At 45.6% G+C, this 18071-nt stretch overlaps 1 protein-coding gene across 1 annotated transcript in view; it reads left to right on the top strand.

Annotated features, from left to right (window-relative positions):
- Positions 1-18071, top strand: part of LOC147237033 (contactin-associated protein-like 4) — a 125442-nt gene that overhangs the window by 24655 nt on the left and 82716 nt on the right. The window contains exon 3 of the mRNA XM_086139442.1: positions 17007-17200. Coding sequence (XP_085995568.1) covers positions 17007-17200 — 194 coding nt within the window. The remainder of the gene's footprint in view (positions 1-17006; positions 17201-18071) is intronic.

Genomic DNA, 18071 nt, shown 5'->3' with positions numbered 1-18071 from the left:
CCACAGCGAGTCAACTTTCTCCATCTAACCCTTTTCTCTAACCCTCCTCTCTCACACCAACTACCTTCATATCTTCTCTCACTATGTCCATCCATTCTTCTCTTTGGTCTTCCTCTAGATCTGCTGCCTGGCAGCTCCACCCTCAGCAACCTTCTACCCAGATCTTCACCATGTTTTGGACATGAACACTCCTTTGTTCATGTCCAAAACATCTCAATCATCACTTTGTCTTGGTCATACATGTCTTGCACCCCTGTGACAGATTCTTCTTCTCCTTTGGGCTTTTCCCATCAGGTGTCGCCACAGCAAATCAACTTTCTCCATCTAACCCTATTCTCTGGATCCTCCTCTCTCACACCAACTACCTTCATATCCTCTCTCACTACGTCCATAAATCTTCTCTTTGGTCTTCCTCCAGACCTCTTGCCTGGCAGCTCCAATTCCAGCATCCATCTACCAATATATTCTCTATCCCTCCTCTGTCCATGACCCAACCATCTCCGTCTGGCTTCTCTGACCTTCTCTCCAAAACATCTAACATGTGCTGTTCCTCTGATAGACTCATTCCTGGTCCTCTCCATCCTGGTCACTCCCAAAGAGAACCTCAACATCTTCTTCTCTGCAACCTCTAGTTCTGCCTGCTGTCTTTTGGTCATTGGAACAGTTTCTAGTCCAAACATCATCGCTGGTCTCACCACTGTCTTGTACACCTTTCCTTTCCTTCTGGCTGATGTTCTTCTATCTCTTGGTACCCCTGACTCTTTTCTCCACCCATTCCAACCTTCTTGGACCGTCTCTTCACCTCTTCTCCACACTCTCCTACGCTCTGGACTGTTGACCCTAAGTACCTGAAATCCTCCAGCTTCTTGATCTCCGCTCCCTGTAGCCTCACCGTTCCACCCGAGTTGTAGCTCCCGGAAATACATTTTCTTTAAAAATCCGTCCCCTCGGACGGGAAGGCGTCCGGTAATCTTTGACGGCCTCGGAGGATCGACAGTCTGAAGGCGGCAGGAACTGTTTGTCACCGCCGTGTGACAAGTTTGTTTTTTCGGGCGCGTTTTTAAATTCTCTTTTTCATTTTAGCTACTTTCATAACAGGGTTAGGCAGTCGCGCAGGATTACAGCGATGCGCGTTGTTGTGGAGCTTCCCTCCCGGGATGATTGTGCGACATCAACCGTCATTTCCGGAATATAAGCCGCTCTATTTTTCACTCGCTTCCAACACAACCATCGCCGCTAATTATTGTTTTTTTTTTTTTTTTTGAGCCGACAAGAACAGTTAGCCTCGACACATCAAGCATTTCCAGTACGTATTTGTGGATGTTACCGATATGTATTTAATTTCTGATTTTTTTATTTTTTATTTTCATAATTCTAATAATAATTTAAAACAGTTGAAAAAAAAAATAATTTAAATTTAATTACATTTTTCTGTGTAAATATCTCATGGTACAACGTGGACATCTGTGGCTTACAAATATTTATTTACATGTTTTTAGTTTAGCATTTTTAGCCGGTGCAGGTTATATTCAGGTACGCTCTCTAGTCAGGAAATAATAATAATAATAATATGAGTAATTATAATGAAAATGAATGTCCTCAGATCTGCTGATGGAAAATCTCTATCTCTATTTTCTCGGCTTGATTTTTTTTTTTTTTTTTTTTTTTTCATCTTGCGTCAAAGGCGAAAAAAAAACCCAAAAAAAAACCATTGCACTTCGTCTTGTCACGCCGACATTCTGTCATTTTTACGGTCCACGATACGTCCTCGTTTTCCCGACACCCGCCCCGTCTTCTCCACGCCGGGCCGGCCGAGTGTTCTCGGATTATTTTCGTCCATCCATGTCAAACAGTAATGTTTCATCGGATTCAGAAGCGTGGGGGGGAAAGACCTGGGGTGACTTGAGTAGCGTTTGCACAGCGGAGTGTGAAGGAAAGGAGGTTTATGGACGGAGGGAAGGAGGACGGGAAGATGATGGCGAGTTTGACCAGGAGATATGAGAGGACTGGATGGTATCTGGTGTTTTTTTTTTACATTCGTTCGTTCATGATGTGCAATTACAGTATCGATAAGAGACAATTAAAAGATAGCAAAAGAAATTCACGAATAAATAGAGTGAAAAAAAAAAAACAGACAGCAAGGGTGAGAATAGAGAAAATAAACTTTAAGGAAAAATAAACGGTATTCGAAAATACAAATTCATTCACTCATCCTCATGTAGAGGCGGACAACCAGCAACCAATCAGCTTCTCATCGATGTATCAGACAACATGCAAGCATTTACACGCTTGCAGTTCGTTCAATCATTCATTCATTCATTCATTCATTCATTCATTCATTCATTCATTCATTCATTCATTCATTCGTGCACCTACTTATTTAAGTGAGAGACCTGGACGGCATCTTTCTTCTCATCCTATCCAGGAGTTGTCGTTCACCCTCTCATTCACGCCTCAAAAAGAGACACTCAACCATTCGTTCACTCATTCACAACTTAGATGACGACAACCATTCCCATGGCACAGTTTAGGGTCTACAATTAGCTTCATTCATTCATTCATTCTATCCAGTTGCCATTCAGCCTCTCATTCACACCTCATTTCGAGACCATCAACCATTCAGCCTCTCATTCACACGTCCGGGCGGGACGGACGTCCTCGGACCGCCGGAGGAACCCGGAGAACTCCGAGGAACCCCGCGAGATCATGCAACCCCCCCGTGTCTCGTCGCTATATCGCCGCTTGAAAAACCCGAAGCTAGCTTGCGCGTTGAGTCCCACTCGTGCAGGTGTGTGTCCTCACAACGCCTCGCAGTGTGCGACGGAAAAAGATTCGCACTCATACTTCAGCGACTTCATCGCTTGGAAGCGATTATCCGGAGCTTTAGCGCCATGACGTTAAACTTAAAGACTCGCCGTGAGTCGCCCGAGGGGCCTCGGGGCCGAATTTCGTGTGATTTGTCGACCGCAAGGAAGCAAGCATCGGAACTCCAAATTCTGTGTGAAATGTGCAAGCGCCACCTCTGGCCACCTCGACTCGCCTCGACGGGCGACGTCCTTGTCCCGATGGGTATTTTTCGGATTTTTTTCCCGACATCGTTCCCGGCGGGCGTTCGCCGGATTGCGTACCGAAGCCGATCATCCGTCTGCCGGATTGATTGTCGATTATAAGCGTGAGAGGCTCGTATTTGAGATTGAGCTCTTCCAGCGGTGACCTTTCCCATTTTTCACAGCTGTATTAAAGAACAACACCACCAAAAAAGAAAAAAAAAGAAAAAATTCTCACAGCGTGTAAACTTTAGATGGACTTGGGTCCTTTTCCCCACGGAAATAACAGAAAGTGAATGTGTTTTGACACATGAACGCATGTGACAGATGACACATGAATGAGAGGCTGATTTTTTTTTTTGTCTCTAAATGTCACACAAATGAATAAATGAATGTCTCTATATGACATGTGAATGAGAGGGTGAATGGTTGCATATCTTTGTGGGACACGTGAATGACAAGTTGAATCATTTGTTCGTCTCCAGATGACACATGAATAAGTGAGCGAGTGGTTGCATGTCTTTATACGACGCATAAATAAGAGGGTGAATGTGTTTTTATGTATCTATATGTCACAGAAATGGCTAAATGGATGTCTCCATATGACATGTGAATGAGTGAGTGAATGGTTGCATGTCTTTGTAGGATGCGTGAATGACAGGGTGAATCATTCGTTTGTCTGTTTGACACATGAATGAGTGAGTGGATTTTATAAAACACATAAATGAGAGGGTGAATGTGTTTTTATGTATCTATATGTCACACAAATGAATGAATGAATGAATGTCTCTATATGACATGTGAATGAGTGAGTGAATGGTTGCATGTCTTTATATGACATGTGAATGAAAGGGTGAATGTTTGTATGTCTATACAAGTCATGTGAATGAGAGGGTGAATGTTTTTATGTCTCTATATGTCACACAAATGAATAAATGAATGTCTCTATATGACGTGTGAATGAGTGAGTGAATGGTTGCATGTCTTTGTAGGACACATGAATGACAGGGTGAATCATTCGTTTGTCTGTTTGACACATGAATGAGTGAGTGGATTTTATAAAACACATAAATGAGAGGGTGAATGTGTTTTTATGTATCTATATGATACATGAATGAGAGGGTGAACGGTTTCGTGGGTCCATATAATGTGTGAAAGAATGAATGTCTCTGTATGACATGTGAATGAGAGGGTGAATGGATTTTTACATCTCTAGATGACACATGAATGAATGAGTGAGTGAATGGTTGCATGTCTTTTTATGACACATGAGTGAGAGGGTTTTTTATGTCTCATTCAATGATTGAATGAATGTCTCAATATGACATGTGAATGAGAGGGTGAATGAATGCACGTCTATGTAGGGTTTTGAAAAAATCCGCACACCAAAAATGCTCCAAAAAAAGGCGATTTATATTGCATATAATATCAAAAAAATATTTTGGTAAGCATATTTTTTTCAAAACTTTTTTTTTTTAATTCAGGTAGCGGATTTGTGTGTTTTTTTCTTTTCTAGCTGCACGTCTTTATATGACACGTGAATGAATGAGTGGATGCTACACCACAGATGTACAGCTGATCCAAAAATATTGGAGTCACTTTTTCACATCATTCTTTTCAGAGTCTAATTTGATCTTATTTTTATTTGATTCTCATGTTCTTGGTGGACGTTTGTTTGTCTCTGGCGCCGGATTAGCCGAGTAGCTAATGAATGGCGGGATGAATTCTGGTGGGGTTTGCAGGCGGCGAATATAAAAACATCACATCTGCGAGAAGCGCCAGACTGTTACGCAACATGAGGCATTTCACATGGAAGAATCTGAATTTGAGATTTAAAAAAAAAAAAAGGTTTTCCGCGACACAAACGTTTCATAATGACTGTACGAATGGAGAAAAACCCGGAGGCCAAAACATGAGCGGAGGGCTAATTTTCTCGAAACTTCTGCGCAGTTTAAGCTCCGGAGGCGAATGTTTTAAGATACGAAGCGCGATTTTCAGCAAATTTTATCCTTGAAATATGGAAAAAAAAAAAAATTCATGATCCGAAGAAAAGAGCGAGAAATTCGAAATTGAAATTCTTCTGAATTGGCTTTAAAAAAATCTTTATTTTAAACGGGGAAAATTCATTTAAGATGCGGAAAAAAATTAACTTATTAACCCATCAACCCATTAAATTAACCCATTAAAATTCACATCTTAAGAGACAACTGTATTTTCGAGACACACAAACACATATTATTTTCATTTCAATAGATTTGGGCTCCAAACTCATTTAAATTTTGGGAATTATTGTAGTTATAATGAGAATTTATTCATTCATTCATGCATTTATATAATCCCTCGGCCGTCCCTTCTGTGATTGGACGAGAGGTTGCTTTCACATACATCATTTAAATAATAATAATAAAAAAATCAAGATAAATGAACACAGCTTGTAAGGTTTTTTTTCTTTTATATATGAATAAAATATGTGTTGCTTTTTTTGTAAACGAAATGACATGTTTGGATGCAACGAAACATTTTAAACTCTGGTTGAAAGTTACTTTTAAGCAAAATAGTCAATGGCTATGTGAGTCCTTCTTGTATCTATGAGAAGAAAAAAAAACGAACTTAAACAATCCATTGGACGATGTGAGGAACCTGTTCTCCAGGTCGAATTCTTGCCGAAATCTTCTTCTAGTGACCTACATCTAGTATACCTGCCTGGGTTGTGGGCGGGTCCAGGTTATGATGGCTTGTAAGAGTTGAGTGGCAGAAATTTGGGGGTTGCTATGCTAACCGGGTATGTCCTTCGGTGGGGATGAAGGTCCAACTTTTGGGGATCTACCTGGAGTTCACCCTGAAAAGGGGAAGCCAAACTTCCCAGATGAAACCTGTTGGTCCACATGGACCGAGGCTCAGGTGGAAGTTCTGGTGGATCTTTCCGGTTTGTGTGTGCTAGGCGGAGATGCTAACCACCGCCGCGACATGAGACCAAACAACCGCACAAATGTCCTTTTTGGGGATTTCATTTGCACGTCACTGCAGGTGGACCTAGAAGAAGAAGAATGAAATAGCATCGTGAAATAGGCTAATTTTTTTGTTTTTAGCACTTTAGCATTGGATGAGCTCTTTAAGCTTTGTGACGTCATATGGAAAATACAGAAAGTCACAGTGTTAACATCTATTCATCACAGAAATTGAAGCTATTAGCCTCTGGAGAAGAACAAATCGGGCTGAGTTTTCTGTTGAAAGCACTATAACAAGTTCAACCTCAACGTTCTTCCTCTCTCCTAGCCTTTAGCTTGAGGACCACCAGCTTAGCCACCGCGCCCCCTGTTAGCGGTCGTCCGCCCGATCGAAAACTCTTGGCCAATCCCGTCGGTCAATCACATCCTTCTTTTCTTTCCCGCATTTCTCTGTTTGCAGGGCTTCCCTTCTGCCGAGACAACTTTGAGATAACGCCGCAACTCCGTGCGGCGGAAATGTTAACGACGGCCCTTAACATTTATAGGGAAAATGTTAATGGCCGTATTTGACATCCGAAACGGCCCGTCTTTTTAATCTGACCGCGCCGGTGATTTCGGCAGGAGGGCCCCTCCCTCCTCCCCGTAAGGACGCCAGAATTGTCCTGGATCACATTATCAACCCCCCTCTGGAGATCATTTCCTGCGAGTGCCAATTTGGGTATTTAAACATTAGCATGGAGCTTCGGGCTCCGAGTGAACGGCGTCGCGCTGAAGATGAGCACCACTTGCCCCGATCTGCGTACCAATACCGTCGCTATCACACGGGTTGGATCGGCGCTTTTATACCCCAACGTTCCAGGCAGTAGGCCCGCGGTTACCCCATGTTTTTCCACCATTTGGGTTATTGTGCTGTCCACAGTGAAGCCAGATGGGAAGCAGTAAAACCCCAAACAATCAATAATATGTGGACAAAGTGTAGACTTCTTAGAAGTTGAGTACAGCTTGAGTGTGCAGACTTGTATGCTTGGTATATGATGTGACAATGAGAGAGTGAATGGCTCTCAGTCTATATGACTTGTATGCTTCTCCATTTGGCCCCTTGAAGGATCCAAGGTGAATCCAGCTTCTCGCCCAATGACAGCTGAGATATGCTCCGACCCGAACGAAGAATAATTCAGATAGAACTTGCTTTAAACTCCACCTCAGCCCACTCCGGGTCGGTGAGGAGGTCCTGCCACAAGTGGAGAAGGTCAGGTATCTCGGGGGTCTTGCGTACGAATGAGGAAAAAGGTGAGCCAAAAGGCCTCACCTATGGCCACCGACTCTGGATGGTGACCCAAAGAACAAGGTCACAGGTCCAAGTGGCTGAAATTCACCTTCCCTGCAGAGTCGAGTCGCTGTTCCCCCAACGTGGAGCAGGGAAGGGGTGAGGTGGCCCGGGCATCTGGTTAGCATGCCTCCTGGACGCCTCCTTGCTGAGGTGTCCGACCGGGACGAGGCGTCAGGGAAGACCCAGGAAATGATGGAGGGACGATGTGTCTAGAATTGGTCAAAGAGTCATAGGTCAATGGGTAGATGGAGGTTACCAGGTCATCCTCGGGCCAATCAGAGACGCCTTAGCTCCATCGTCTACTTCTGTCATGATAAAGAAAAATCCGACCTACATTTTAAGGGATTGTTTTTTTTTTTTCTTTTAATGTACCTCCAGAAGAGTTCCTGCTGGTTCCACTTTGCACCACCGGGGTAGAAAAGGTGTCACAACAGCAAGTCCAGTTCCTGTTTGGAGGATTACCAGAACACGGCTGATTTTTGAGAAGTACTAAAAGGAGTCTGGTGGGGAAGGAACTTCCCTCCGACTTTCTCCTTCACTTCCAACCCCTGCCGCTATAGAAAGGTCACGATCCAGGCCTGTCGCCCTTGGCCGGTATCCCAGCGCAAGGCCAGGAGGAGGCATCAAAAATAACCAGACTGCGACGGTTTAATGCTAACCTAAATAAATCCCTGTCTGAACAGCGGAAACGCTTCATACTCATTAATTTGGAGTAAAGTGTGTTATTACGGGAGGCTTGACTAAATCAGAACAGGGTCACAATAATCCCTGGCGTTCCCTTGGTGGCTTGTCTCTAAGGCTGGAACTCGTTGGCCTTTTCGTGACCGGCATGCTCGCTAGCACCGGTTTTAAATCCGATTTTACTCCTTTGCATCCATGGAAAGTGTATTCATGACTGGCTGAAAGAGATACCGCTACGTAACGATAGTAAAATTGATAATCCTGCCGCTCATCTGGAAGGGAACTTGGGGTTTCTGTAGTCACAGTGAAAGAGACCCAGTGAACCTCAAAGTGAGATCACAAGTCGCAAGTTAATTTCACAAACATTAGCATCATATCACTTTGGAGCCAAAGGTCAAACACCGCAGTGGACTTCTTGGAAGATCCCCTCTTGGCGCTACATCCCAGGACCTCGGTGATCACGGCCTGATACGACTCTCTTTCCTCAGCTTTCTTGATGCTCGGTCGTCCTTTCTCAGCACGTCCCAAAAGTCTCACCTCGCAGATTAGCTTCGTCTCTTCGTAGCGCCTCCTTGCTACTCGCCTCAACCATCCGAGAAGTCCTCGACATTCCCCTTGAGGACCGCACTTCACGACCCTTCGAGGAGACTCGGGGTGTTGCTGACCGAAACTCATTTCCGTACATCAACACGGAGCAAACATGGCGATAAGGTACCCGCTCCCCGGTCGGCGTACTTAGCGTACCGTTCCTGAGAACGTCTTCCAGTTTGGGTGGTACCGTCTCTGGGTCCAACTCCCTCTTCTAGTCTTCTGTGGAACCCCCACTGAGGTGAATGAAGGAAGACACCTGTGATGATACCATCTTACTCCAAGGTTACATCTTGGAACTTCTTTCTTCCTGGACATTCTAGGAATCTCCTTTTCTTAAGCTAACACATCACGGTGCTGTAGCCAATGGTGTTCACACCAGGAGGTGACTCGATCAACACACTTCTGAGGAACTTCTTTGCTTCTGGACCGCTCCTTAGAAGCCATTTGACCGACCACCATGTCTGGAAAGGTTATGATCTTCTGGTGAAAGAAGAAACTTGTTTGATAATCCGATCTTCCATTGCAAGGGTACATCCTGGAGCTTCTTTCCTCCTTGACAGAAGAAGAGTCTTCTTGGAGAACGTTGATAACCCCTTCCTCTTGTTCTCTAACCACTGCATCAAGAGGTCTTCATAGGTCCTCTGCTGGGACCACAGTGTCGTCTACACTTGGTAATGTTTTGCCCTCAAACATTCAAACCTCTTTCATCAATCTTTAGCATTCTGTTTCACTATGTACCTTCTTCTCATAAGCCAGCGCTTCACAGTGACATGGCCAGTGTTGCTTGCACCAGGAGGCGACTTGATCAACACGCCGCTGAGGTCACGGCTTCCGAAGACCGAACCAGTCCCTTTGCAGGGGAAAAGCTTCACCTCGGTATGTCCGTGGATCTGAGAGGTCCACTCCTGGATCCTTTAGCCGTGATTTAGTCTAAAACGCGAATCGTTCACCTCCTTGTTTTGATTGCCGCTTCTTCACATACGTCTCCACCTCTGCTCTTTCCCCCTCCCGTCTCTTGCCCTCCTGTTGATATTCATCTTATCCGTCTTCCCCTCCCCCCCTTTCGTCTTTCCACTTTCACCCCATCGCCAAAAAAGCGTCTGCGGCGAGTAAAAGGTCGGCGCCTCTGCTCTCTCCTGTCGTGCTGTCAGCGTCCACGTCCGTTACCGAGATACTTGTTAGCTCTGGCCTTTAGCCGAGGCTCTAATGAGCAGGAGGCACAACAAAGAAGGAGACGGCAGAGGAATCGAGGGAAGGGAAGCGTTGCTCAGACACTCGGCTCATTTATTTCTGCCCCTCGAATACCTTAAATAGTCAGAAATGACAGAACAAAACACACCGATGACACTTTCATTCATTAATACACAGGATTAGCTGTTACCCTCCCTTGCGCCCAATTCTGGCTGGAGAGAAGCTATAACAAGCAACAAGCAAGCTACCAGCAGGCTAACACCTGACCAAACAGACACCGTTTACCTACATTAGCCAACAGCAGCAGGTAGCATATCATCGGGGTTTTCAAGTGGGTACCTTCCTCCGCTGGTTCTCATTAGTGTCGTCGAGGTAGTCCCACAACACCTCAAGAAGGCTTGATGGTGAAATCCAGCATCTTGGAACCACCATCCTTCATGCTACATAGCGGATCCACCCCAGCTAGCATGTTTCCTCTTTAGCGTCAACCATTCACGTTCTAATTCTGCTGCCTGAGACACGTTCCTGATCGCTCTGGTCGTAAACAACGACAGACTTTGCCACGAAGCTACGTCAGACCTCGCTGCTCTACCTCTGCTGAATCTCAGCGTACCTAGCTTTTTTGCGCTAACTGGCCTCTTCACCTCGATCCTCCGAGGGGATCGTAACTTCGATAAACTACGGTATCCTCTGTACCCCACACCACGGCAACATATCTGGCCGTAGCCGGATGCTAACTATATATGCTAGCTTCCATGCCACTTAGCTGCTCTGCGCGGTGCTTGGTCCTAAACGGTCTAACCTAGCGGTCCACAACCTTTTTTGCGCCACTGACCGGTTTAATGTCAGACAAAGCTTTCGCGGCCTTGCCTTGAAAGCATGGCGGATAAAAAAAATAAAATACGACCAACACAAAAACTGTGGTATTTTGTAAATATGATAATAAACGTGAATCCACTGTGTATGTAACTTGATTAGCAGCGTCCTCCTGACCCACCCCAACAACTTAACAGGAGTAACGGTCTCTCTGGTTGCTATGGTAACGCTTAAACATATCTTCAAAATAAAATCCATCACAAAACAAATTTAAAGTGCAACTCAACAAAGGAAAAGCTGCAAGGAAAAGAAGAAGAGGAAGATTGCTAGCTTGTGGGTTTCATATTAGCGTAAATATAGCACATGCGTCAATGGAGAGAATTCAAAATAAAATATTATTCAGACTCGGATAATAAACAAAACAGAAATAATGTAAGTTATTTATCCTTCCTACTAAACCACCCACGGACTGTTAGCGGCCCGCGGTTTGGGGAACGCCGGGCTAACCTTTCCTCCCTCGCATATAAATTTGATTCAATTCTCGTGGTTACACTGAAATCCAACGTAGCGACTTCTTCTCACCTCACGTCCGCTGTTCTGCTTCAGGAAATCCACGAGATGTTCATTTTGATCACCTCTCTGTGGAAATCGCTTGTTCGGTATGCACTCCCTGGCGAAATCACTGGCGGTCCAGCTTCTGCTGAGGGAAACACTCCCTGTTTGGATTCCCTTTCTGTTCTCCCCGTGTCGTCATTGGGTTCTCCGGGTTCTTCCGGGTTCTCCGGGTTCCTCCCGCAGCCCAAACACATGCAGGGAGTTCATAGGCGGTGTGAATGTGAATGAGGGGGTCAAGACTTGTATGCTTGCAAACGTGGCCTTGAGATGGAACCGCGTGTGAACCCTTGCCTCTCGCCCAATCAGAGCACGGTAAGGTTGAGATATTGTGGCGTCTCTGGCGACCTCTTTCTGAATGAAGAAACTATGGGATGTAGGATACAGCCCAAGGAACTGTTCCATTTGTTTTAAAGAGGCAACATCTATTCAACTATGCTGTGATTGGGCTATCAGGTGTTAGCTAGCCGTTGCTAAAAAGCTAAAACCCGCGGCTTGCCGCGAACTGTGAACTAAAGCGCGCGAATTACATAAACTCTCAGGCGGCAAGAGATTGCTGTCATGGAATTCAGCCAAGTAAAGCCTAATGGACGCCTACGAGCACTTCATTTCAATGGCCACCTTCCACTGTCCGTAAATGCATCATTTAGCTGCTGCGGCGAGTTCATCGTGGACGCGAGTTCAGGCGTTTGGAGAAGAAACGAGCGACAGTACGAGGCAGCGCTTTGGAGTGCGTGAGTCAGAAACACCACTTGATGCATCTGTCGGCCCGTTTAATTCGTCATATTCTCGAAGTAGTCAAAGTGAAAAGCGCCCTTTGTTGACAAAAACCTCACGGCTAGAAGTGAATTCATCTTTTTTTGTTTTTTCTTGAAAGGCATGAATTCGATTTGTCGTTTTCATACTCGTGGAGGTAGAGCTCGGGAGTCGTCATTGTCAAGAACATCTGATTCTCTTCACACCCTTCATGGACCTAATTTCTTGGCACCTCCAGGGGGTCGAGGGGATCCGGTATGCTCCTTTTTTTTGCAGTTGATGTGGTTCTGTTAGCTCCTCCCCACCGCGTTCTCCGAGTCGGGGACGAGATCTTGCTCCAAGTGGAGAAGCTCAAGTGTCATCGGAGTGTCTTGGTGAAGAAGATCCACCTTCCCTTAAGTCGCCTCTGCTGAAGAGGTGGTGCCCAAAAAGAACCAGATCAGGAGTACAAGTGGCCCAAATGAAGCTCCTCCCCAGCATATCTGGGCCTTCTCTTGGAGATAGGGAGCTCAGTTGTCCAGGAGGAGCATCCATCGGAGGCGGCTCCATCGGGTCCAGATGCCTCCTGGACCTCCCTAGTAAGGAGTTCCATGTATGTCCCACCCAGGACACTCTGGAGGCCCTCTTGAAGATCTGGATGAAGTGGCTGGCGGGAGGAGAAGCAGTCTGGGCAGTGTGAAGATGCATGAAAGAATAATTCATCTCCAAATACTATAATCAGGATGTTCTTACAACGATAACCCCAACCTGGAGGCAATGACTTGTATGCTCTTCGGGGACAGTCGTGCCAATTCGGAGAAATGTCTGGTCCTAAATGCATCTCCCCGTAGATCCTTCAAGAGAACTTTTGTTTCGTAATTTCCGTTAAAAATGCTCCGTCGCAGTCGTGGAGATGTTTCTTTCTCTGCCGTCGGCAGGAATCGTCTTCGAAACCAAAACAGCAGGGTTGGTTGGACTCTAGATAACGGGTGTCTGAAGTGTGTCGGTATTGATTGGATTGACCGCACCTGTAGTCTGTGTGTGTGTGTGTGTGTGTGTGTGTGTGTGTGTGTGTGTGTGAGGAATGCCGTCTGCCGTAAAGCGCTGTAGAAAGCTGTACAACGTGTGAATGAATAAGTGAAAAGTTGCAATTCTCTATATAACATTTGGGTGAATGAGTTAATGTTATTGTCTTAATGACGCGTGAATGAGTGAGCGAATGGTTGCAATTCTCTTTATAATATGAATGAATGACTCAATATTTGTAATTCTCTACACAACATGTGAATGAATGACGGTTGCAATTCTCTAAACACGAGTGAATGTTTATTATCTTGATGATGTGAATGAGTGAATGAATGGTTGTAATTCTGCAACTCATGGAAATGAATGAGTGAATGATTGTAAGACTCTAAATAACATGTGAATGAATGAGTGAATTGCTTTGATTCTCTAAATAACGCAAATGAGTGAGTGACGGGTTGCAATTCTCTATATAATATGAATGGACTCAATATTTGTATGTCTCTAAATAACATGTGAACAAATGAGTGAATAGTTGCAATTCTCAATATAATATGAATGAATGACTTAATATTTGTTAATCTCTACATAACATGTGAATGAATGAGTGAATGGTTTTGATTCTCTAAATAACATGTGAATGAGGGAGTGAATGGTTGCAATTCTCAATATAATATGAATGAATGACTCAATATTTGTATGTCTCTAAAGAACATGTGAATGAGTGAGTGAATGGTTGTATGTCTCTAAAGAACATGTGAATGAGTGAGTGAATGGTTGCAATTCTCAATATAATATGAATGAATGACTCAATATTTGTATGTCTCTAAATAACGTGTGAATGAGTGAGTGAACGGCTTTAATTCTGTTTGTCGTCCCCGAAATGAGAATTCAACAAAAGTCGTCTGGAATAAATGAAGTTTTGTCCTTTCCGCTTATCAAAACAGATAAGATTACAAAAAAAAAAACAACAAGTGGTTTTGTTTGTCAAAATAGTATTCGTAACAAAATGTTCAACGCGTGATAATTCCACGTCGGTCAATGTCGTCGTCGCTCGGCAACCGCGCTTGGACTCTCCGGAGGATGCCGGCGGCCATCTTGGCGTCCGCCTGGGAATATTCCCCTCTGGCGCGTGTCGACCGGAATAATCCCCCGCCGCCGTCGGACGTCCGCTCCAGCTGTTGTAACAGCTGCCGCCGGGAAAACATAAGAAGGACGTCAGCCAGGCCGTTTAAAAAGAAGATTCAAGCGAGCTGCCGAAATCGCGTCGGCGTGGAAACCCCGAATGAGCCGGCTATTAGGAGTTAATGGAATACACGGCGTGCGCTCGTAACTTCTCCGCACAGACGGGCCCGTAAAAAAAGGACCGATCCGTCCAATGGCCTTTAACGGGCCGCCCGATGTCGGCCAATCACGGTCCTTTGCATTCGCGCGAATAAAAACGCCACATCCAGCGTCGCCGTCCTTCGTTTTCTGTCGTCGATTTCTCGTAACCCGACGGCAAAACTAGGTTCGGAAGTGGCCAATCAGAGTCAGTGGGCGGAGCTTATTTGCGGTCGGTTGACGACTCGCGCAAACACGTCGTCCGTTATTATTGCGTTTCCAACTACGATTTTGAACCGAGGGGACGAATTTCGCAGATTGAATCGAATTTTTTTTTTTTTTTTTTTTTGTATCCCGTCTCTCACGAGACCCGGCGAGATTCAAACGCTTAAAACAAACCCGAACAAAAACAAAAACCAACATAAATAAACATTAAAATCACTTTCAAAAATCTAACCCGTGTTTCGCGAAGCTGACCGATAAAGTGTCGCGGAAATTTGTAACAATTCCAGAAACGCTGTTTCCCGAAGTTGCGCGACTGAATTATTTCTTTGCCGTCAGCACCGTAAGCTGTAGCCTAGCAGCAACATTAGCGCTGTTAGCACTTTAGCACCTCGGGAACTTTTTGCAATTCCAAGAAACTTCTTAGGAAGGAGGCAGCAGAGGAAGCACGGACCTTCAGGACATTTCAGCTCCTACGCAAATAACGTAGGTGCACGGTGATTGGTGGAACTCCTAGCCAGATACTTCTTGTGGACTTTTCTTGCCAAATTAGCCGTCAGAAGCGTCGAGGTCCGAGCTCTTCTGAGCCTCAGAGGGGTTTACCGGGCTCGCGGAGGAACGTCAAACTTTTGGACCCAAACGAGTCTGGAGTTAGCTAACCGCTAACGGGGTTCTTCACAGCGCGGGTAGACGCTAAAAACAGCTAACCATCTGGTTATTAACCCATGTACGCTACGGCGGCTTCCAACTCCACGTCGATTCCTGTCTTCTACTTCTTGTTCTTTTCCGTTTGTTTGTTTTTTGGGGTGCTGAGCTGGAGGTACACTGTGGTTCCCAGGTACACTGGTTCTGCGGGAATGCAAAAGCAAATCCCCCCCCGGAGGAGGCTAATTCCTGGAATGAAGCCGGAGCCGAATGCTTTTTCTGAACTTTTCTGTCCGGAAGGAGTTCTGTTTCGAAACTTAAATTCGTAAGAGAGAGTGCAAGCTGAGTTAGCATACTGGAGATACAGGAAGTGGAACCCATGAGACGAGCTGTTGGCTGTTGAGCTGTAATGAGTGCTTCTGCGGCAAGTAAACTTTTTCTTTTCTTTCTTATCTTTCAAAGTTGTTTGTGACAAAATGGTCTGTTTAATTGTCCTGAAAAAAAAAATGTCCGCGTGAAAACGAGGCCCATTAACTCCTCTTAAGATCCTCTCATCGCTCATTAGTTTTTTAGTTTTTCTTCGGGTGGGTGTGGGTGGAAAAAACAAAGTCGGATGAAAGTTGTTTTTTTTTTCTTTTTTTTTACCCCTGAAAACAAAATGCGGGGAAACGCGGAGGCGGCGTTCGCTAGCGATCGTCCCACCGCCGCCTCCAAAACTGATGCGTCGTTTCAATCAGTCGTCAGAGACGCCACGCGTTACAGAAAGTTCGTCGACGTATCGTGATATTTTGCATCGCCCTCATGCATCCGCCCGTTCGTTTATACATTATTGATAACGCTTTTGCGTTCAGATCAGCCGCCAGACGTGGACCGTTCACCCTCTCGTTCACTCACCTCGTCACGCTAAAGCATACATTATCAATATAGCTTGTACCGCGCTAAGGATTCGTTCGTTTGCTCGTTCGTTTGTTCATTCGTTCATCATCAATAACGCTAATACCGCACTCAGGATTCACAGTTCAAAAAAAGACTTGCTCATTCGCACATCATGTTAAAGCGTAACAACCCTTCAATCATGCACACCTCACCTATGGACATCTTGCAACGCAAAAGCATGCATTGACCTCATCCAGCCACCCGTTTGTTCGTTTGTTTATTCGTTTGTTCGTTTGTTTGTTCGTTTGTTCATTCATTCGTTCGTTCATTAGTCATCAAAAACGCTCATACTGCACTCAGGATCAGCCGCCCAACATCACCGGGCCACGTGGAGAGACAAACAACGGTTCACCCTCTCATTCACACATCAAGTAAAAGCCCACAACCCTTCACTCATTCACACGTCATACAGAGACACTCAACCATTCACTCATTCATCCTTCAAATAGACCTGCAACCATTCAGCCTCTCATTCACACGTCATGAAGAGACACCCAACCATTCACTCGTTTACACCTCACATACAGAGAGGTCATTTTGCTACGCTAAAGCGTGCATCGACTTCATCCCGCCAAGTGTTTGTTTGTTTGTTTGTTCATTCGTTTGTTCGTTCGTCATCAAAAACGCTTGAGACAAACACCATTCACCCTCTCATTCACACGTCATTCAGAGACACTCAACCATTCACTCATTCATCCTTCAAATAGACCTGCAACCATTCAGCCTCTCATTCACACGTCATGAAGAGACACCCAACCATTCACTCATTCACGCCTCACATACAGACACAGTTTGTCGTGCATCGCCCTCATCCAGCCACCCGTTCATTGATCGATCGATTGATTGATTCATTCATTCATCTTATGACGGCGTGAAACCAAAAGTGACCGTCTTCCTCCTCTGCAGGGGCCGGAGGTTGGTCCCCCCTCATCTCCGACAAGCACCAGTGGTGGGAGGTGGACCTCGGCCGGAGGACCCGGATCGCCGCCGTCGCCACGCAGGGACGCTACGGCAGCTCCGATTGGCTGACGGCCTACCTGCTGATGTTCAGCGACACCGGACACAACTGGAGGCAGCACTGGCAGGAAGACAGCCTCGGGGTAATTATCGTGGATTCCCTTTTTTTTTTTATTTTGCTTTTGGATGCAAATGACACGTGGGACTCTTTTGTTTGCAGACGTTTGTTAGCATCCGAAAACCGCGGGTTTGTGTCGCGAGCAGGGGAACCTGTTTTGCTAATTTAGCAACTCCGTTGCAAACCCAGACCTTGTTTGCGCGCCGCGAGGAGCTCATGTTGGTTCCCGCCTGCCTTTATTTCAGGTGTTTTGTCTGGAGTCCTCCACCGGGGGACGGCTCGGGTGTGACCAAACTCCAGTCGAGCATATTAGGCCGTCCACAGGATGACGGATTACGTTTGGAAAACAATTCGGTAAAAGGGCTGGAGGCGGTTGTGATGCACCGGCTTTCCATGCAAAATCGACAATATCGCCGGTTTGGTTGGTCCGTGAGCGCAGCGAATGACGTTCTGAGACCGCAGGGATACGCTTAGCAACATGCTAGCGTCCTGTTTGGTTAGCAGCTGCTAGAACCCCCCCCAAAAAGCGATAAAACCTCTCAACATATCTTGTTTTTATAGGCTACCATCGTTGTTTACGTCGTGACGACGTTGGCCTTTCGTTTCGTTTTACCGCACGGTGCTACAACATCCGCGCGAAGTAGATTTAGCGCCATTGCGCACCATCTGTGAGATAAGGAGTGGTGAACGAGCCAATCGAATCCAAGCCTCATCGGTTTCTCCGTGGGTTCGCCGCCCTCAGCTTGTGAGATACTCGGTAATCTGAGCTTTTGTCCGGCTCGCGGTCCATCCAGGTCATGGCGAATTCTTGTCCAGATCTTCTTCTGGTGGCAACTGGACTTGTATGCCTTCACTTGAAGACGTTTCATCCCAGAGGCTTCTTCACTTCTAATGAC

This window comes from Fistularia commersonii, chromosome 1 (genome assembly GCF_037954325.1).
Source record: "Fistularia commersonii isolate RoL2024-O1a breed Wild chromosome 1, RoL_Fcom_v1.0, whole genome shotgun sequence".
Classification (NCBI taxonomy): domain Eukaryota; kingdom Metazoa; phylum Chordata; class Actinopteri; order Syngnathiformes; family Fistulariidae; genus Fistularia; species Fistularia commersonii.
The sequence above is the reverse complement of the archived record's forward strand: the minus strand, read 5'-3'. Positions and strand labels throughout refer to the sequence as shown.